The 22,535-nt window shown below is 34.8% G+C and overlaps 1 protein-coding gene and 1 pseudogene across 3 annotated transcripts in view; one reads left to right on the top strand and one right to left on the bottom strand.

Moving 5' to 3' along the window:
* The window catches only part of ZNF451 (zinc finger protein 451), a 73,062-nt gene that overhangs the window by 7,463 nt on the left and 43,064 nt on the right, over nucleotides 1-22,535 (bottom strand). For 2 of the 3 annotated variants that reach the window (XM_087817459.1, XM_087817460.1), the window contains 7 exons: nucleotides 21,660-21,786; nucleotides 18,412-18,565; nucleotides 17,797-17,944; nucleotides 12,333-13,933; nucleotides 10,319-10,459; nucleotides 8,925-9,055; nucleotides 7,873-8,059 (listed from right to left, as the gene is read on the bottom strand). In XM_087817459.1, coding sequence (XP_087673585.1) covers nucleotides 7,873-8,059; nucleotides 8,925-9,055; nucleotides 10,319-10,459; nucleotides 12,333-13,933; nucleotides 17,797-17,944; nucleotides 18,412-18,565; nucleotides 21,660-21,786 — 2,489 coding nt within the window. Of the gene's footprint in view, nucleotides 1-7,872; nucleotides 8,060-8,924; nucleotides 9,056-9,196; nucleotides 9,284-10,318; nucleotides 10,460-12,332; nucleotides 13,934-17,796; nucleotides 17,945-18,411; nucleotides 18,566-21,659; nucleotides 21,787-22,535 lie in introns of those variants that run through there. The other variant, XM_087817461.1, reaches the window with a different exon arrangement.
* Nucleotides 379-935, top strand: LOC107525142 (high mobility group protein B1 pseudogene; annotated as a pseudogene).

Here is a 22,535-nt window from a genome sequence, read left to right as displayed (position 1 = left end):
TCTTATATTCCTTTGCTGGAAAAATTTGTTATTACAAGTCACTTTTTGCCATTCCAGCAAAAATACTATTGCTTTTTCTACACTCTGTGATATACACCTGCTGCTTCAAATATTTCCAGTAATGTTTTAGTAAAATAAAACATTAGTTAAGATTTGAAGAATAACAAATTAAGACTTTAAACATTAGGTACAAAGATAAAATACCCAAGTTTCTGTCACTATAATTCAAAGTTAAGGTCAGTCAAAAGGGGAATGTCTTAACTGGTCTGCACAATTCATTATTGCAGCCACTGCAGAGCTCCATTGATAGTGCTGGGTCAAATGCAAGCTGAACAGGCACTGGGCAACACTGTGTTCACTGAGGAAAAGTAATTAAACATGGGCAAAGGAGATCGTAAGAAGCCAAGAGGCAAAATGTCATCATATGCTTTCTTTGTGCAAACTTGTTGGGAGCAGCACAAGAAACAGCACCCAGATGCTTCAGTCAACTTCTCAGAGTTTTCTAAGTGCTCAGAGAGGTGGAAGACCATGTCTGCTAAAGAGAAAGGAAAATCCTGACGACATGGCAAAGGCAGACAAGGCCTGTTATGAAAGATAAATGAAAACATATCCCTCTTAAAAGAGAAACAAAAAAGAAGTTCAAGGATCCCGAAGCACCTAAGAGGTCTCCTTTGGCCTTTTTCTCATTTTGTTCTGAGTATCGCCCAAAACCAAAAGGAGAGCTCCCGGCCTATCCGCTGGCGATGCTGCAAAGCAGCTGGGAGAGATGTGGTCGCTGCTGCAGATGGCAAGCAGCCAGATGAAAACGAAGGTGGCTAAGCTGAAATGCAGAAAGGATGCTCTTCCACACTGAGCTAAAGGAAGGCCTGAAGCAGCAAAGAAGGCGCCATCAAGGATGAAAAAAGAAAGAGGGGGAAGATGAAGAGGATGAGTAAGTTGGTTCTAGCGCAGTTTTTTCTCGTTTATAAAGTACTTAACCCCCTGAATACAACTCACTCCTTTTAAAGAAAAAACAAAACAAAAAACAAAACAAAATGTAAGGCTGTGTTGGATTTGTTTTTAAACCGTAGTGTCTTTTTTTGAATAGTAAACACTACTGAATGTCTTTAGATAGCCCTGTCCTGGTGGTATTTTCAATAGCCATCAGCCTCGCCTGGTACAGTACGGGGGTAGTAAACTGGCATGGAAATTTAAAGCAGGTTCTTGTTGGTGCACAGCAGAAATTAGTTACATATGGGGATGGTAGTTTTTTCATCTTCAGTTGTCGCTGGTGCAGTTTATATGAAATGATTGTTCTGTTAACCGAATACAACTCTAATTGGAAAAAAAAAAGTTGCAGCTATTCTGTTGACATTCAGAATGCTTCTAAGTAAATACAATTTTTTTATTTTAAAAAATTCATCATCATTGCATACAAACCTAAGGTAAAACTGTAGATTTGAATTACAAGGATTAGCTTGATACTAGGTTGCAAAAATTAAAGTTTCCTTTGCCTCAGTCAGCTCCACCAGTAGTACAGAATTCCATCCTATTTTCAGTACTTTGATCAGAATTATATCACATAGAGTTTGGGGATGGTATCCAAAGCAACAACCTATAATTTCATTAATAGGCTAAGGAAACAACAGGCAGGTAGGCTTAGAATGAAGTTCAACTATTATTTTATATAATGCCTGTTCCATAGAGCTTGGTGCTACTTCAGTCATCTACACTTTCACAACACGGGTGAACCTTTATGTTCAATTTTAAAGAAGGCTTTTAAAATCTCTGTAATTGGTATGATTCTATAGATACCAACTATACTTAATACCTACACCCCATTCATTCCCAAACAAAGATACAAACAAAATAGATACAACAATGTTCTGGGCCCATAAATCACAGTCCAAGGAAAGTGTTTAGGGTCAACAAAAATCATCTTTTGTTTTCAACTTGAATTCATTAATACATAACAGCCTATGCTCAAATTCATTTTTGTATTACCTAAGAAAAAACATTCTAAGTAAATACTTTGCATAAAATTGCAAAGAGGATGTTTATTTACTTAACGATAAACTATTGAACATATAAAACTATGTCTTTAAAAAGAAAATATTAAATCAAGTTAATGTTCTTCAACTAAACTACAAGATATGGTCAAGTTCTATTATATAAACAGATCATTAAAAGCCCACAGAATTTATTATATAAGCAAAGGCTGTCACCAAAGAAACAGTGAAAATGGTAACTCAGAAATTCAATCAAGGAGTTTGGCTGAGGTAGGTGCAACAGTTCAACACTTTGGAAAGTAAAAACAAAAAAATCCTTAAGATGTATGGTCAGTGTTGTAAAAACAAGAAGCATAGTCATTTCATGTTATGGAGAATGTATTACAAGCAGGGGAACAACATCATACAAGGTAAATTAAAAATGGTGCTTGCATGGTTTCTATAACTCAGCATGTGCTCATCACATTGAGAATGCATTTCTACAATCATTAAGAAAATGGGGCTTATTTGTCTAATTATAAAAGATCCTAGGGATCTTATAATGCTGATCATTTTCAGTGGGTATGTTTGACATACAATCATCTTACTTTATTAAGTACCAGAATCCACAATCAAATCTTTTTATTTTCTGAAAACAAACAAAAACCCCACATCTTGAATGTTATTAAAAAAAAACACACAAAACTCTCATATTTGGTATCTTTCCCAAATTGATTCTGCAAATGTTGTTAGACTGAAGCAGAATGACTTTTGTCTTCACCCTTCAAGGATATGCTGAGAGACAGTAATTCACACTGGATTCTCTCTACATCATAAAATCAGGAATTTGTATCAGTGATACTGATGAAAAAAACATGTGTGTGGTCACACGTAGCTTATGGTAACTTTTCTGGACCTCTGCTTCCTCGTCTATAAAATGGGATAACCTAACACTTCCTAACTCAGTGTTGTAAAGAGGACTGAATAACATGTGGAGGAAGTTCTTTAAACATCTTCAAACACTACAAATATAAAAAGCAGCTAGCCTGGTGGCCAGCACATAAGTCCTCAATAAAGGTTAGTTCCCTTTCTCTTCTCTAAAACAACATTTATGTGACAAGTTATATTTGCATCTTTGAAACATGAGGCTTCAGTTAATGAACATGTATTTGTGAATAGAATGTTAAAGATCTAAAAGAAGAGCATCTACCTGCCTCCTCTGATTAGGATTATCGTAAAGGATCCATGTATCGTGGCAAGTTTTAAAAAAGTGAAGTACATTAAAAAATAAAACTGATGAAGGATAAGGGGGCCAATGGTGTTAATTAAGACAGATTAATATTTTTAAATATCTCTATAAAGATATAAATATCTTTATATATCATAGCTGTAATAAAAATGTTGGTGCTAAAACCCTGATGCTTAAAAGGAGAATTTATAGGGTAAAAACTGTGACTGATTTAAATCTCAAAATTAGTATGAAGGCTCACCTTGCTACAAAGAGTAACTGAGTTACCTTAATTAACCAAGCCAGAGAACTAAAAACGTACCAGTAGTAAAGCTACTTATCTACCTGTCCCCATCCCACCGAGCAACAGAGTGATACCTTATGGCCAAATGACTAGACATCTGTATATGAAACCAGCAATTCTGGTTTTATTTTTACTGAGATAAGTACCTCCTGAAAAACTTTCAGTTAACTGAAAAATTGGCAAAGATTAAATTCTCAAAGTATAAAATACCATATGATCACTGAGTCTCATGACACTATTCAACAGATTCTTCCTGTTTATACAAAATCATTTTCTGGTTCTAATAATGAAAAATTTCTGAAAAGTTGGAGAAGAATAAGAGGTTCACACTTATATCATTTGTCTATGCTGATTTTAAAAACCTGAAAAAATGCCAGATTGCTTACAAAATGATGAACATGAGAGAACTTCTATTGTATGTTACTTATAGTCTAAATGTTTTGTCATATCCAAAAGATAAAGAGTAGTATGGTTGGCTGGTTGGAGCCTTGAGACCATAAATCCCCTGGAACTGTACATGATACTGTATATACATGTACACTTTTACAGAAAGAGGCACAGAAAGCTTTGGTTAGGTTCTCAAAAAGGTCGACTGACTCCCCCCAGAAAACCACACTGCGTTAAGAAACTGTCTGGAGGTCACAGGAACATTGTGCTAAGAAGCCAGATGAAAGACACTATCCTGGCATTCTGTGGTAACCAAAATTACCCTAATGGCCCAACAAGAGTTACCCTATTTGTGGACACTGAGAAATTTTCCAAGTTCCAATATATAATACCATTCCTTAACGGAAACTATTATTCACAAAGCCATATTTGTTAGAAAATGTGATGTTATCCAAGAAAGTAACTGTACTTTGATTTTCTTACTACATTAGGTCCCCCTTTCCCATGGTTTTACATTCTGTGGTTTCAATTACATAGAGTCAACCACAGTCCAAAAATATTAAAAGAAGAAGTCCAGAAATAATTCATAGGTTTTAAATTGTGCACTGTTCTGAGTACCATGATGAAACCTCATGTCATCGTTTCACCCCGATGCAGGGCATGAATCATCCTTTCGTCCAGTGTCTGCACTGTACAGTTGACCCTTGAGCAACACTGGTTTGAACTACACAGGTCCACTTATATGTGGATGTTTTCAATTGATCTGCATAGTTCAAATCCACATTGTTCAAGGGTGTACTCTGTGGTTGCGGATCTATATTCAGAAGGCTGACTGTGTAGTTATACACAGATTTTTGACTGTGCAGGAGGTGAGCACCCCTAACCCCTGCACTGTGCAAAGGTCAACTGTATATGCTACCTCCCCGTTAGTCATTTAGTAGCTGTCTTGGTTATGAGATTAACTGTCACAGCATCTCACAGTACTTGTGTTCAAGGAACCCTTATTTTAGTTAATAATGGCCCAAAGGTCAAGAATGACAGTGCAGGCAATTTGGATGTGCCAAAGAAGAGCCATAAAGTGCTTCCTTTAAGTAAAAAGGTATGTATGTATATTAAAAAAAAACATAGTATATGTAGGGTTTGGTACTGTCTGCAGTCTTAGAACTTATCCCCTGTGTGTGTGTGTGTGGGGGGGGGGGGGGGGAAGGACACTATTGTATAAAGTTCACTACCAGGTAATTTGATGCCTTTAGGTTGTTCATGGGAAAAAAAATTGTGTCTTCAATCAGATAACTGAATCTGAACATACTGTGATTCAGTGTAACTTATTTTTTTGAATTTTAAAATTACTAAAGCATCTTTAAATCTAGATCTAAATAAAATATCATGATTTAAGTACTCCATACTTCTTTGGCCACTTAATAATTTTCATGACTTTTAAAGTGTAGTGGCCACAGTACATGAAAAGATGCTCAACATCCTAATCATTAAGGAAGTACAACTCAAAACTACAATGAGATACCACTTTACACTCATTAGGATGGCTATTATCAAACACAAACAAACAAAAAACAGAAAATATCAAGTGTTGGCAAGTGTGTAGAAAAACTGAGACCTCTGTGAACTATTGGTGGGAATGTAAATAAAATGGTACCATCCCTGTGAAAATCAGTATGGTTGTTTCCTGAAAAACTAAAAATAGAATTACCATATAATCCAGCTATTTAATTTCTGGGTATATACTCAAAAGAACTGAAAATAGGGTCTCAAAGAGATATTTGTATACCCATGCTCATAGCAACATTATTCACAGTAGTAAAATATGGACACAATTAAATTAGCCATCGGTTAATAAATGGATAAGCAAAATGGAGTATACACATAGATTATTATTCAGCCTTAAAAAGGAAATTCTGACATATGCTATTACATGGATGAAACCTGAGGACATTATGCTAAATGAAATAAGCCAGTCACAAAAAGACAAGTATTATATGATTTCACTTATATGAAATACTTAAGAGTAGTCAAAATTAGAGACAGAAAGTGCAGTAGTGGTTGCCAGGGGCTGGGGGAAAGGGGAATGGAGAGCTATTGTTTAATGGGTTCAGAGTTTCAGCTTTGCAAGATGAGAAAAGTTCTGAGATGGATGGTGGTGATGTCTACCCAACAATGTAAATGTAGTTAATACTACTAAACTGTACATTTCAGGATGACAAAGATGATAAAACTTAAGTTTTTTGTATTTTACTATAATAAAATAAAAATTGGGGGAAAACTTAAAAAAAAAAATCTAGAGGGTAGGAATATTTTCTTTTTACAGTATTAATAATAAAAATAGCTGCTACTTATTAAGCCCATACAGCACTTTATACATATCACTAATTTCTACCTTATAGATATGAAAAGTGAGACTCATAAAAAGTTGAGTAACTTGTCTGAAATCACAAAGTTAGGAAGCAACAAAGTTAGTATTTGAAGCAAAGCCCATGCCACTCTTTTTGTACTGCATGATCTCTGCATTTTGCAAAAATTCAGAATAAAGTACACATGTGCCCCCAAAGAGTAGTAAGTTCAAAAGAGCACTGATTAGGAACAAATGATAAAAACAAAACAAAACCAAAAAAACCACCTAGAGCATAAGAGGCATTTAGAAGGGAACAATCAGCATGTAACAATAACCTATATGTTACCTCCAACCCTAATATACCCATGTGGACCTACTCATGTGCAGCTCTTATTCCAAATAAAGTTGAAATAAGGGCAAATCCGTAACAGGTTTCACATTCTAAATTGCAAAAGAAACACTCCCAAAAGCATCAGCAAAAGAGAAGAAAAGGGTGGCAAAGGTGAAAATTTAAGTATTTTACAAGATATTAAATAAATGTTAAGGGAAAGAGGATGGCAAAAGAGAGGAAGAAGAAGACATTAAAAAAAAAAAGCCAAAGATTTAAAAAAAGCAAGTGGATAAAAACCAAAATTTACTGAATAGAAAGATAAAAGTCAATACTAAGGCATGACATAAATATGCAAAACAGAGTCGATTTTCCTTTAAAGAGCAAAGTTGGGCTTGATTAATGACCCCTAAGTTTGCAGAAGTGAATTAATTCACTGTAGTAAGTGATACAGCAAAATTCTTCAGAATGGTCTTTCAGTCAAAATGTGGCTCCAAATAAATACCTAGAAGGTGGGCAAAGTTGGAAAATTTAAAGGCATGTAATAAAAATGCCAAAAAGTAGTCAGTTTCTCATTGAGGTTATTCATCAATACCTTTGCATTCTATTCATGGCTGCAAGTTTTAGGATATTTGAAAAGCATTATTTTTATTCTCTTCTATCCACATCTACTTCAGAAATTGTAGGGGGGGGGAACCCCACCTTTCTGAATCTCTAGAATTACATTTTTTCTTAAATACTGGTTAGTGAAATTGGACATTACTACTGTCTTTCTTTCAACAATTTCAGAAAGGCAGAGAAGTTTCAGGAATAGGACAGGAAGTACCAATCCCTTTCAAGGAACTAAAGATCTTTCAGGGCTTCATTTTTGTCACTGTCAACCTCTTAAATGGTCTTTTTCTTAGGGGTGGAGGTATTGAAATAATTACTATTTATTGCTTTCTGTATTCACCTGTAAGAACTTTGCTTTCTGAAAAGTTAAAGATAAATTTGGAATTTTAGAAACAAAGTGAAACTCTGGATTCTTAGCTTTGCAAAACTGTAGTAACATTATTTCATACCATGAATATGTTATATACATGAACACAGATTTCTCCATTAGATCAAAAAGGTTCCAGAAAATTATGTATTTTTCCTATTCTGAAAAAGTTAAGAATGGAAGTGAGGTAAGGAAAAAATAAACAGAAGTATGAGAGCATGATGGTTTAGTGAGCAGGCAACGTTTCACTAGTGGACAGCAGTTTATTGGTTTTTCTCAGCAGTGAAGTCTCCTCCTCTTGGGCGGTTTGCACTGTGACTGCAGCTGCATACCTTTGGTGGTATCAGATATGCTATTTAACAAGGCACACATCATATCTCCCTCTAAGTGGTGAGGGTTTAGTATATGTGCTGGTCTCTGAGTCTTCTTAAATTGATTCTCTAGCTCCAGAAAACCTTGATCTCCTGAGAGGATGGTGAAAGGAATTTGCTTGGGCAGTTGTTCATCTAGACGGCCCGCCTAAGATGGAACAAATAGCATATGTTGATGAAAATCAGCATTTGAGTTTCAAATCAAGTTACACCTATTTCAGAATGAACACACACCTAGGAAGGTATATTTAGCTTGTTTCCTAGTTCCCACTGAAGTAAAGATCTCCTTCACAGATGAAATATACCACATTTAATCAAATATAAAATACCATCAATTATAAGATAAGCTATTTTATGTGCAAGGAAGGAAGGCAGGAAGGGGCCAAAAGGAGTTCAATAGGAGGCTCCCATCATACAGCTGAAACACTATAAATCAACCACAGAGAAAAGATAAGCAACATAATTTGCACACTCAATCTTGACACTGGATAGGTGGAAAAAGAAATCTCTTGTGGTTTAAAACATAAGCATTAGTCAAGTTTTCAGAGTAAATTCATGTTATAAGTGTGACACAGTAATCCTTAAGCAGAGAATTTAATTTAAACTGGGTCTCAGGCTGGTTGTTTCTCTAGGTGACTGGCAGAGACAGAAGCAAATGCAAATCCAATCTAGCCAACAGTGATTGTTAAGGTGCCTCCCAATTTCAGAGATGTTAAAATGTGCAAGTGTCTTGGTAATACCTCAAGTATAGTGTCATCTCTTGATCACTTATTCCATAAATAGTTGAGAGTTTGCTACAGTAGCTAAGAGTCTACTACAAGTTAGGGAAAAAGCAATAAATAATTAAGCTCTGGGTCCCTGCCCTCATAGTAGTCATAAGTAGAACCTGACACAGAAGGTTTTATACAAAAATATAACACTAAAGAATGATCTATAGTTTCATTATGATTAAAGTGGGGGGGGGAATTCAAATGGGTCCTAGATTCACATTAGATTTTTGAATAATGACTCACATGCATACATATGGCAAAATCAGCAGCATCTTTTCTTTTACTACAACGAGGATGAAGGAAGAAGCATCCAATCCTATTCAGGTAATTATAGATCTTACAGTTGAGTGGAGGCTTCCAATTGGTGTTTCCTCCTATTGTTTTTAGAAAAGGCATAAATGATAGTCAAACAGGAGAAAAAGAACAGGACACTAGATATAACTGAAAATTTTATCAAGAAAAAAACACTAGGAAAAAAAGTTTTCTAGACAGAAAGTACCAGATTGGAATGCAGAAGAACTCAGTTCTAGTGTAGGTATCACCATCTTGTTGCTTTACAATCTCAGGAACGTAGGCCAACTTCCCTGAATCTGCCTATTCATCTGAAAACTCACAGGGATGTTAAGGAGAATCAAAAGTAATGTGTGAAAATTCTTTGAATGGTATCATTCCATATGAATGTAAGCATTAGTGGTTTTTTACAAATACGTCAAGGCTGTCCAGTGGAGAGACATGAGCAGCAATCAGCAAAACCAGATTTACTAAAAGGTTGTACTAACTTATCCAGGTCAGTATGTTTCTAATTTAAGTTCCAATCCTCCTCTTCATATGCAGCCTCCTATCAAATGTGAAGTGTATCAGATGCTCATTATACTAAACTTCTGTAAATCAAAGAAGTCTTTCTCAAAGTTGCACATTTTTGAGTAGTAGCATAGTTGCCATGAGGCCCAAGTTCAAAAGCTTACTCTGCTATTTATTAGTTTTATATTTTGGAAAAAATACACTTCTCTGCCTACTTTTTTCCCCCCCAAACTCACATTTTTAATAGACTTTGAAAGATCACATTCTAGCTCTGACTGTAACAGTACAGTGATCACCATGGTTGAAGTTTTACAAAATTACAATCGGCAGCAGCATCCTGTTCTGAAAGTTATTTCATAAAATTAAAGATTAGGGCTTGAATAAATAAGAAAAAAACTATCTCAGAAATAAACAACCCAGATCACAGTCATCTGTGATGACTATCTGAGAAGTGTGCTTTCTGGTTTTTTAATATCTTGCTACTCTATCAACACACAAGAGCAGCAATCCCACCAGCCTACTTCTTTATATTTTGAAATCAGTAAGCATGTATTAGCACCAAGTATAATACCTGGCACACTGAAAGTACTGAATAAAGGCTTTTTCAATTGGTATCTAAAGATCCACAAATTTTGGGTCACCAAACAGACTAACATTTACCATAGAGAAATGTAAAGAGAAAATTCTATCCAAGTAACTATAATGCAAAGTGACAATATTCCAATTATGTTCCCATGTTCTATTCAGGAAGGTTCAAGGAGTCCTTTAAAGTGAACCAGATTCTAAGAAGAAAACAAAAGGCAGATTGTCGCGAATGTTTTCTTTATTAACCATACCTTGAAAGCCCCAAATAAATGTTCCTTGGTTAAGATGCCCTGGTAGATGACCAAAAAAGTTGGACCAGTTATCAAAATCTACAAAGACTATATGAGTCATGGTTCGCAGGTAATCCAAATCTGGAAGCTCAACAACTTCATCTAAGAAAGAAGAGAGAAACATTAACATGGATTTGGTAAGAATTAGCTAAAAACATTTTAAATTTCTCAAGTTTAAAAGATATCAGAGAACTAATGCGCAAAATATTAATGTAGCATGTTATTTCCATCTAAACCTTTTTGTAAAGTCCACACCTGTACATGACACAGTACATTTAAATTGGATAACTTTGCTCTTTTCCTAATCTAGACTGATTTATTAGTAGATTAAACACTGTATAGAGCAGAAGTGAGATAACCCATAACCCACAACCCACACCATAAAGTGGTGCAAAATAGGCACTGGGGGCACTTCAGTACTTTCACTACAAACAAATCTTTCTTGGTTCTCTCAAGTTCTTTCACCTTCCACCATGCTCAACTCTCATTTTCCCTTCCCTTCCCTTCTTTCAAAGTTTTCTACCTTGACAACCTTAAAGTTTCTAGTGGTAGCAATGCAAACCTTAAATTACTAAATTGTTTTTAAAATAAATAGCTTCTGCTCCACCTAATAGAGACTCCCTCAAATATACTACTGTATCCCTTCCCATTTCTAAGCCACCCATCATCTTTCTTAAAATTCTAATTATTGTAGATTTAGATACTACAATCATCTATCAAATATGACCACCAAATTCCCAAAAAATAATCAGAAGAGCAATAGAAAAGCACAAGAAAAAAAATGGGGTAACCACTGGTTTACTGTTTGAAGTTGTGTTAAGTAGGTCTGTAGTATGTCAGTTAATAATTAACATAAAATATGCCATAATAACATAAAAAGGTGATGCTGAGATCTACATGTGCTATAGAGCAAGCCCATAAAAATTCATTATTTCATAAAAATATTTTATTAGCCAAATTTTTCACGTATCCTCATTGTCTTCACTCTACCAGTTAATATTTATGGTGAAGGGATTAAGCAAAGGAAAAAACAAAACAAAACTACTCATAGACACAGACAACAGTATGGTGATTATCAGAGGGAAACGGGGGTGAGAGGAGGTAGAAGAAGGTAAAGGGGGGATAAAGGGTGATAGAAGGAGACTTGACTTGAGGTGGGGACACACATTGCAATATACAGATGATGTATTATAGAACTGTACACCTGAAACCTATACAATTTTATTAACCAATGTTAATGCAACAAATACAATAAAAAAAATTTTAAAAGGATACAGACTCACAATTATACTCTAAACAAAACAAATTATACTTCTAAACAAAATAAAAACATTGCACTCTCAGAGACTTACTTAATCTTACCATATGGGAGAAGAAAGTTTGGGTAAGTACAAACAAGGAGATTCATACCTCATTTCTCTCCCTGGTTTCTTGCTACCACTTGTAACTCTACCTCTAATTCCTATTTTAACTGTAAGTAAAAGCTTTGCTTCCCAAAAAAATCCTAACAAAAATATACAAATTCTCAAGCGACCTTTAAGATTTCTTGTACTTCTAGAATAAGGCCAAAATAGAAACAAAAAGAACTCTACTTAATTTATCATCTTTTGAATGAACCAAAATCTAAATAATATGTCCAGGATAACTTTAAAAATCTTAATTTCCCAAACACTGTAAATTTCCTTCATCTCTCAAAATCCCCATGCCTTTTGTGAAAGCAAAGAAAATGTTATCTAAAAAACATTATTTAAAGCTAACATACACTCTTTGTCCCCTTAAGTTTAGAAAATGGCTGGCTGAATGTAGAAGAAGGCATATAAATCCCTACAAACCATATGCAGCAGTAATTAACCTATCATCCTATCATGTTTTCTGCTTCAAAACTGAATTATTAGCTTTCACAAAAATGATGGTTACAATACACGTTTCTACATTAACAGAGAAATCTGCAGACATTAGAGTTGTAAAGCCATACCTATATTCTGACAGCTGAGGTCATTCTCGGCTCCTTTCTCCACATCTGAATTTTTTGAATAGCTTCCTGCCTGTTTCAGTTTTCTCTCTGTGCGTGAGGCACTTGCAGCAAACTTGTACGGGCTTGTTTTTTCAGATCCAAAATGAGCCACACTGGGTTTCTGTAAGAAGCAGTGTTTGGTATGGAAGTGCTGCTGAGCGCTCTCAGGGTCATGAAATGCTTTGGTGCAGGTGCCACACTTGATGACGTATCGCTGCTCCTCCTCCTGCTTTTCTTCTCTGTGCACGTGATGGATATGAGTGTTCATGTCAGCTACATTCTGGGCTGTTGCTGAACACAAGCTGCAGCGAAACCACAATTTACCTTTATCCAGCATTATTTGGAGACATCTACTATAATCTTCCCTTCTGTTGACTTTACAGATGTAACTCTCACGACAACCACAGGTTAACAGATTACCGGTCTCTACTACTGGAAAATCATTCTCAGTTTTAATTGAAATTTCAGTTTTTTCTGGCACAAACACATAATCTATACTGTGGTGCTCCTTATAATGACTGAAAAATGCTTCTTCCACGTTAAAGGTAAGATCACAAAGCCCACAGAAGTACTTAATCTTTATCTCATTGCCATGCTCATCCTGACAATGTCGGTACAGTGTTTCTATCTTGTGAAAAGTCTTTTTGCAATGGGCACAGCTGTATCTATGAAACTGGTGACTTGCTAAAGACATGCAGTGCTGTTTTACACATTCCTGGGAATCAAACATATCTTCACAGATTCGGCACTGCCATTTACCCCGTGGAGGACTGTTTGATGGGGAATGATCAAGAATGGTAATAGTTGGAGAAGGATTCTTAGCAGTCAAATTACTCCCCAGTACTGCAGAGGATGATGGCAAAGTTTCACTTTCTGTGTCATCTGTCTCATAAAAATACCTGTGACCACTATGAAATTCAGTCACATGTGCCATGATAGTCTCTCTCCTTGTTAATTCCTTTTTGCATGTTCGACACCAGAAAAAAAAGTTATTTAAATGTGCCCCTCCATGAATCCGGCTCATATGCAAACGGATCACACCTGAATCTTCACATACCTTTCCACAGACCACACACTTATAACACATTGTATTTGCAGAGAAAACATGCTTTTCTACTAAATCTTCACTTGGAAATCGTTGATGGCATTCACAAAACCAGGTTTTAACTGACTTTTCTTTCTGGACACAAATCCTACCTCCATGGCTTTTGTCTTCTAAATTCACCCTTTTTTTTGGAATGGTACTACAATCTTGTGAGCCAGATTCTTGGAGAGACAGAGTTCTTTTAAGCGATGAACATTTTGATTGATCTAGCAATAGATTCAAGTCAGAAGGAGGTTTGTTCCCTTCACTGCTGTAGCAATAAAGTAAGACTGATTCTTCCATTGAGTTAATGACTCGGACTTTATGTCCTAAATTTTGTTTGTGCTTTCGGGTACTGATCTCATCCACAAAGACTTGGTTGCAATTTGGACAATAACCTCTTAATATGAATTTCTCTGCAACCTGGGCAATGCTTTTCTCAGCTACAGCTACAGGACCAGCATTCCGACAACGAACTCTAGAGTGGATAAGAAAAGGTGAAGGGATTAAGCAAATAAAAAACAAAATAAAACAAAACTCACAGAGACAACAGTATGGTGATTGCCAGAGGGAAAGGGGGATGGGGGAAGGTAGCTCTGAGAGGGTAGAGGGGATAAATGGTGGTGGAAGGAGACTTGACTTGGGGTGGTGAACACACAATACAATATACAGATGATGTATTATAGAATTGTATACCTGAAACCTATATAATTGTATTAACCAATGTCACCCCAATAAATTCAATTAAAAAGATTAAAAAAATAAAGCAGGTAAGAAAAAAAATCTCTTTCACAAATACAGTATTTTCTAAGTACAGTAGCTCTGCTTTTATTGCAGGAATTATAAAATAAACAATGTATACATAAGCGCTAAAAGATAATGTTCAATAAAGATGCAGGTTATATAACATTCTATCATCTCAAGGTACCTGAGTATTACCTACATTTTGTCTCTTTCTATCCTATATACAAATGGGTAAAACTAGAATCAAAATGTCAAAAAAAAAAATTCAGACAAACTTTAGAAAACTGAAAACAGTACCAAATGCACTGATAGAGGACCTTATCAGACAAGCAAATGAGCTTCTCTATGATAATTCAATTGTAATAATTAAACTACGGTAAGATTCACAATAACTTGGTACCTATTCCTTAAGAACTGACTTACTTTACGTCAGGAATATGCCATGCTCATAGTTGCCTTTATACTCAAGAATCAGGTTCAATGGAAAGACCAGACACTATTCCAAAAATTAACTCAAAATACACAAACTTCTCTAGGGAAAAAGAAAAATGTAACTATGCTTCAAACTGTCTTATTTTCACTACTAAACTCCAAAGAGAACATACCTGCTACCATCCCATATATTTAATACATTTTGAAAGTGAGAAATTATATAAAGTATGGCCTTTAGTTATGGTGGAATTAAATTAGAGACAAGAAATAACAATAAAAATCCATACATATTTGGAAATTACATTCCTAAATCATTACAAGTTCAATACGTTTCTAAAAAATCTATGGGTCAAAGAAAATATCAAAAGGGAAAAGGGAAAATATTTTTAACTTAATGAAAATAAAAACAACTTATAAAAATCTGAGGAATTCAGTCCAAGCAATGCTTAGATAAAAATTTATAACTTTAAATGTTTATATAGAAAAAGAAGGTCCCACGGCAATCTAAACTTCCACCTTAAGAAACTAGAAAAGGAGAAGCAAATTAAACCCAAAGGTTAAAGAGCAGAAATCAACAAAGTAAAAAATGAGCAAACAACAGAGAATCAAGCATCAGTGAAATCAAGAGCTGGTTGTTTCAAAGATGAACAAAAATTTGTGAAGAGATAGATTATAGAAATAAATGGAAAAGCTTTTAAAAAGCCAAACTTTCTTAAAAAATGAAGTAAACAAAAAATATATTCCTGAAGTAAGAATAAGCAAAGATTTTCTGACAGGACAGAGAAAGCATAACCAAAAAAGAAAAAAAATCAATAAATTATACTTAATGAGATTAAAACTTCTCATCAGAAGACAATTAACAATATGAATATGCACCAGACTGGGAGAGGATACATTCACAGTAATATACCTGACAAAAGATTTATATCTAGAATACATAAAGAACTCCAAACTCACATTTAAAGGCAAGCAATCTAATTTTAAAACAGGCAAAAGACTTGAATAGATACTTCACAAAGATAAATGAATGGCCCATAAATACATGAAAAAATGCCCAACATCATTGTTCATCAGGGAAATGCAGATTAAAACCATAATAAGACACTCAAAGGAATAGCTAAAACGAGAAAGACAGCAACACCAAACCCGGCAAGCATGTAGAGTAACCGGAATTCACCTACCTTGCTGCTAATAGTACACTAGTAAAACACTTTGGAAAAATGTTTAGTAGTTTCTTATAAAACTAAACACACAACTACTTTTTGACCAAGCAATTCCATTCCTAGATATTCACCTGAGAGAAATGAAAACATATGCATAAAAAGACCTGTACAAAATGTACACAGCAGCTTTATTCACAATAGCTAAAAACTGTCAATAATAAAAATGTCCATCTACATGAAAATGAATATACAAATTGTGCTATATTCATACAACAGAATACTACGCACCAATATAAAGCAACAAGGTACTAACCAGCATGGCTCAATGTCACCGATACTACGACAAACACGAAAGAGTACATACTATATGATTCTATTTACATAAAGTTCAAGAGGTGATAAAGCCAATGTAAGGTATAAAAAAAATCAGAATAAAGATTGCCTGGGGGTGAGAGGGCAGAAAAAGATTGGGAAGGGACACAATGGAACATCCCACATGGAGGTAATATATTATGATAAAAGTATAGGGTTAAACAGAAGTATCCTTTTGTCAAAATTGTGAAAGTTAAGACTTTTACACTTCAGTGAATTTAAATTCTATCTTAAAAAACAAAGAATTTTAAAATACAAGTGGTATAAATAAAACAAGATGTATAAATAAAACAAAAATGGCAGTGTTGATTATTACTGACGCTAGGTGATGGGTAAATGGAGGTTCATTATACTAGTTTCATCATACAGTTAAAAATTTCCATAATAAAAAATTAAGAGTAAAAATAAAAGCAGAATCAGGATTTGAACTCACAAAATATAAGGCAGAACGAGAACTGTTAACCTTAGTAATTATATGAGTACACAGAGTAATTATACTCTGCAGTTTTACCTCAGTTTTATGAAAACATATTTTACTTAAAGATTTGTGAAAACAATTGTTCTATTTAAACAAATGTCATTGTAGATAAACTTTTAATGCATTTTAAAGAAATAATAGGAAAAAAAAGACCTAACAGACAAAGTATCTAAATGCAAAGTATAGGCTATGTTTGAATCAGGATTCCAATAAACAAATGTAAAAAACTTCGTGACATAATCAGGGAAATTTGGTAACTAACTAGGTATTCGATGGTATTAAACTATTCATCTTTTTTTTTAAAGATAGATGCTTGAATGCACTTTTTTTTTTTAATATATCTTTATTGACTTCAGAGAGAGGAAAGAAGAGGGGGAGAGAGAGATAGAAACATCAATGATGAGAGAGTCACTGATCAGCTGCCTAGCCTGCAGCCCGGGCATGTGCCCTGACCAGGAATCGAACCCCGATCTCCTGGATCCTAGGTTGACACTCAACCGCTGAGCCACGCCCAGCGTGGCTAAACTATTCATTTTTTTAAGGTATGATAATGGTATTGATCTTTTTAAAGAAGAGTCCTTATCATTTATGTACACATACTGAAATATTTACAGATAAAATAACACGATCTGCTTCAAAATAATCTTCAGGGGATGAGACATAAATGAAACCCCACTGGCATGTGTTGATAACTACTGAGCTGAGTAAAAGGTATACAGAGGTTCACGATACTATTCTCCTTTTTTACTGTTTGATCATTTCCATTGTAAAGACCAAAAAAATCATACTAAAATCTTCTTGATTGATAAATTTTGCTTTTCACTAAAATGTAATCTTTTACATCCATAATACATTCCCTTCTAGTTGACTTAAAGCCAAGGTTCTATTTTAACCCTCTCCTTCCCTATATATACACTCACAAAACACACAGAGAAATGACACACAGAACTTAGAACTCTTAGCTTGTTTTACATTCATTACAATATCAATACATCCACTTCTTCCACACCTCTAATTTTTCTCATTATACTAATTTGGTTAATTTCCAGGTAAAAGTACATTCTCATTTTAAAAAGAGAGAAACATGAAGTAGAAAAGTATCTGTTGAATCCCACTGGTTAAGAACTTACTGGGCAGGATTCCCTTACAAACCTGAAATGGGCAGTGAGCTCCATGTGGGAACGCAGTGTCTGGTGGCAGGCCACACATTTAACTTGAAATGGAACATCTTTGCATAGAGAGATCAAAAGTTTTTTTGCAAAAGATGGAAATGATATAGGATATGGTATTCCCTTGCCATCTGAAAGAAAAATAAGCCATAACTTACAAAGATTTGAGTAGAGTGACCTAACCTTTTGTCCCTTTTGCCTTCCTCAACATCAGTTGGAGTACGTAGAAGAAAGTTATTTAGGTAATGAAAATCTAAAGGTGGTCATTTTCTAGCCTTAAGGGCAAAGGATGTTGAAAAATGGAGGGCAAAGGATGTTGAAAAATGCCAAAATTCCCAGATATCATGGATATAAAAACATTCTGAATAAATGCTTTCTTCCCAAGTTTCTCTACATTCCTCAAAGTAAGTAAACCTTACTTTTAGATACAGATAAATATTGAGACACTTTTTTGGGGGGAAAAATTAAAAATCTTTCACTTTCACAGTTTTTACACTAACATGAAGATAAGAAACCTCAAAAATTACGTCAGAAGTATAGTAAATCAGCAAAAACTAAAGCAGTTTAATAATTTTCAGAGAAAACAGTATGAACATACCACCCAGTTTAAAACGCTGATGGAAATGATTCTTTCCAGACATATGCTTCAAACACTCATCCTTGCTGCTAAAAAGAAGGAAGCAATTTGGACAGGCAAAACACTGAATAATCTGAGGAAGAAGGTTGTTTTTATGTCCATCATCTGCAGCTTCCTAAAACATAAGGCCAAGCTGAATTATAAACTAAAAACAATATTCAAATTCTTAAAATCAAGTTTCAAAATATTTATTATCTACAATATTCTCTACCAGTTTTTAACACAAAAACTTTGCTTCCCTGAGTGTGAACAATGGAGCTTTTATCAAAATGAGGTCCCATATGTAAAATTTTTTATTTTTTTCCTTGAAAACAAATTATAACCATCTTTTTGTGACAATAAATATACAAGTATATTTGCTTTCTATATATTTTTCCTTTTTTACATACACATCCATATGCAATATTATACAAATGCATAAATTTTTTACATCACATACACTTTTTCTAATGTTTTGCTTTGCTCACATTACTCTGCAATATAACCTTTTTTTTCTTTTTAAATATGACTTTATTGATTTCAGAGAGAGGAAGGGAGAAGGAGAGAGAGAGATAAAAAAATCAATGATGAGAGTCATAGATAAGCTGCCTCCTACATGCCCCCTGCTGGGGATCGAGCCTGCAACCTGGGCATGTGCCCTGACCAGGAATTGAACCCCGACTGCCTGGATCCTAGGTCAGTACTCAACAGCCGAGCCACACCCGGCTGAGCCTCATCCGTTTTAATTTGGCAGGTGTCACACAAAAGATCACACCAGGAAAATATTTTGTATTTCATTAGAAGGTTCTAAATTATAAGAGCATGAAAGGCATTTATTAACGACCAATTTATACAAATGACCCTTAATGAAGACCTCTAATCTAAGAAAATAATTTTTAGTTCAATTGTGAGTTTTAAATATATTTAATATAATGTTTGTTTAAATGGTTGACTCAATAAAACAAAAATGAGATTCTACATAAATTTTACTGGAATATACCTACTGAATAAGTATAGTATATTTGCAAATACCATATATAAACTTAAGGACAAAATGGGAAATAGAATGTCTGGTAAATTAAAATACTCCAGTTCTTTTTACTATTATATTACATTAAAATAAAATACACCATAAATTTTGTATATATGAAAAAAGCAGAACAACAATAAGATACTTCATAGTCACTAAGATGGCTATTTTAAAAGACAGATAATAAGTGTTGACAAGGATATGAAGAAAATTGGCCCTGGTCTGGTAGATCAGTTGGTTAGAACATTGTCCTGATACACCAAGGTTGTGGGTTCAGTCTCCAATCAGGACACATATAAGAGGCAACCAATGAATGCATAACTAAGTGGAACAACAAATTGATGTGTCATCTCCCCTGCCCCTTGCAAATCAATTAAAAAAATTGTTTAAAAAAAGGATATGAAGAAATTGGAACCGTATACATTGCTGTTGGGAAAGTAGCATGGTATATAGTGTGTTAGATAACAATTTGGCAGTTCTTCAAAAAATTAAACATAATTACCATATGACCCAATAATTTAACTCTTCTGAAAAGTGAACACATATGTCCACACAGACTGCACATTTGTTTATAGCAGCATTACTCACAATAGCCAAAGTGAAAACAACCCAAGTGTTCACCAACTACATGAGTTGATAAACAAAATGTGGCATATATCCATACAATGGAACATTATCTGGCAATAAAAAGGAATGAAGTACTGATATATGCTACAACATGGATGAGCCTTAAAAACGTTATGGTAAGTAAACGAATCTTGTCACAGAAAGGCCACATATTCTATGATTCCATTTATATGAAACGTCCAGAAAAGGCAAAATCAGAGAGACAGAAAGTAGTTTTACTGGTTTCCTGCGACAGAGAAGAATAGGCTAGCAAGGGGGAAAAATAACCTTTGATGATAGAATGGCCCTAGGAACAGAATGAAAAACAGTGGTAGTATCTATTGGCCCACAAGTGACCTTGAGGCACACTGAAGCTTACAGTATGTCTACCACCCCCACCACCACCACCACCAAAAAGGGAGAGAGGCAGGAAGCTATCTAGTAATATATCCATTGGGTGACTTTACTGTCAAAAAAACACTAGACACTTGCTAATCAAAGTATGAACCAACAGCACTGGCATCACCTAGAAGCTTATTAGAAATCCTGAATCTACGGCCCCACGTCAGATCTAGAGTCAGAATCTGCATTTTAACAAGTGATTCATATGCACACTAAATTTGATTCCCAAGTAATTTGTGTGCACATTAAAGTTTAAGAAGCATCAGTCTAGATGGAAGAAATCGGAGATGAAAGGAAAAAGGGAGGGAAGCAAGACAGACAATGCAAACTACAGATCATTTCACTTTCATTGAAGAATGGGAGTTTGACAAAATAGAATTCTTCAGGATATGACCTTTTAGCGACCTCTTCTGGCTGATTCAATATAGGCAACTGTATAACTAGTTTTCCTTTAGAATCCTTGTGACACACTCCAAAGAATAAGCAAAAAGGAGTATTTATCGATGCCTGGCCGAGCATGGCTCAGTAGTTGAGCGTCGACCTGGGATCCAGGCGATCAGGGTTCGATTCCCGGTCAGGGCACATGCCCGGGTTGCGGGCTCAATCAATGACTCTCTCATCATTGATGTTTCTATCTCTCTCTCTCCCTCTCCCTTCCTCTCTCTGAAATCAATAAAGATATATTAAAAAAAAAAAAGCAGTATTTATTGAGAGCTACAGCTAATATCAACACTCATTACAGAGTTCTATATTACAAAGATTTGCATATACCAGGAATCAACTCATGTCCCTTGAGATAAATATTTAATGAGTTACAGAACAGCCTTTTAAGTACTAGATCTATTTCTTAATACTAACCTTAATAAAATAATTGTTAGTCATTACATGGCTCCCACAGTTCAACATGCAGTGAAAAGGAGTGGACTAGTTCTCACTATGGACTAACAGAGCATCTTAAACAAGGTAATTTAAGTTTATGAAGCAAGTCCATAAAAGGAAGGGTTGCTATGATAATCTTTAGGACTGCTGGTTTTCAGCTGTCAAGTTTACCTGCCCACAATAATTTAATGTTCCAAATCATTTTACTCTTTATAGACAATCAGAATTTTGATCCTTCTGTGCATTTTTGGTGATAACAAGCTTAAGAGCAGCAAGAAAAATAATACCTACTCTTAAGACAACATGCTCTTACCTTAGAAAAAAGATGTTCCTTATATTGTTGTTGAGTAACAAAATGTTTATAACATACTACACAAGCAAAGGAACTGATGAGAGGTCCATGTAGTGTAATTGTTGGATCACATGGAGAGTGATCAAACCTATTTGGCAAAAGAGAGGTAACATTAGAAAAGCCCACATTCTAGGGGCACAGCTATTTCTTCATTTGTTAAGCTAAACAAACACATACACACATTCAGAACTTTACACTTTTTTACTGAAATATTAAATTATGTTCTTCATATTCAGGAAATATCAAGTAGTTCCCATAAGCCATGCAATCCCTTCAGACAGTGACCAACAGTTAGTTTTAGATTTCATAAAAGTACTCAAGACCCAATAAAATAGATTTAGGCATGTCTTGCCAAACCAGTAAACCCCCAGTTTGAAAAATATAGAGCCATCTTCTTTTCTTCTTGCCTTATTTACCATAAAGCTCACAAATTATTTTAAATGAACCACTGGAATAATAATCTCAAGTCAAGATTTCTGGCATACCTGTTTCCTAAAAATAGCTTTTAATCCTTCTAATGTTCATTTTAACCATATAAAAAAATTGTGTCATTTTAAACTGCCTTGAAGACTTTTTAAAACAGTTAAGATACAGTACTTTAAAATAGTTAAGATACAGTACTTATTTGCACTTATTTGCAGAATGCTGAAGCTCCCTCTAGAAACCTCTCTTAGGAAGGCAAGGCACAAGCAGGGTGACATATGGAAAAGACAGTGGCTTAGAGACCCAAACTCTCAATTCTCATCTTTAAACTATTAGAAAGGGATTGTGAAGAACAGAATATTTAATGACTTTAATACTGCCTTCCCTGATATTTACTTTCTCATGCTCTACTAT

Source organism: Miniopterus natalensis, chromosome 5 (genome assembly GCF_054644295.1).
Source record: "Miniopterus natalensis isolate mMinNat1 chromosome 5, mMinNat1.hap1, whole genome shotgun sequence".
In the NCBI taxonomy this organism is placed as follows: Eukaryota; Metazoa; Chordata; class Mammalia; order Chiroptera; family Miniopteridae; genus Miniopterus; species Miniopterus natalensis.
Note: the sequence above shows the minus strand (reverse complement) of the source record. Positions and strands in the feature narration are given on the sequence as shown.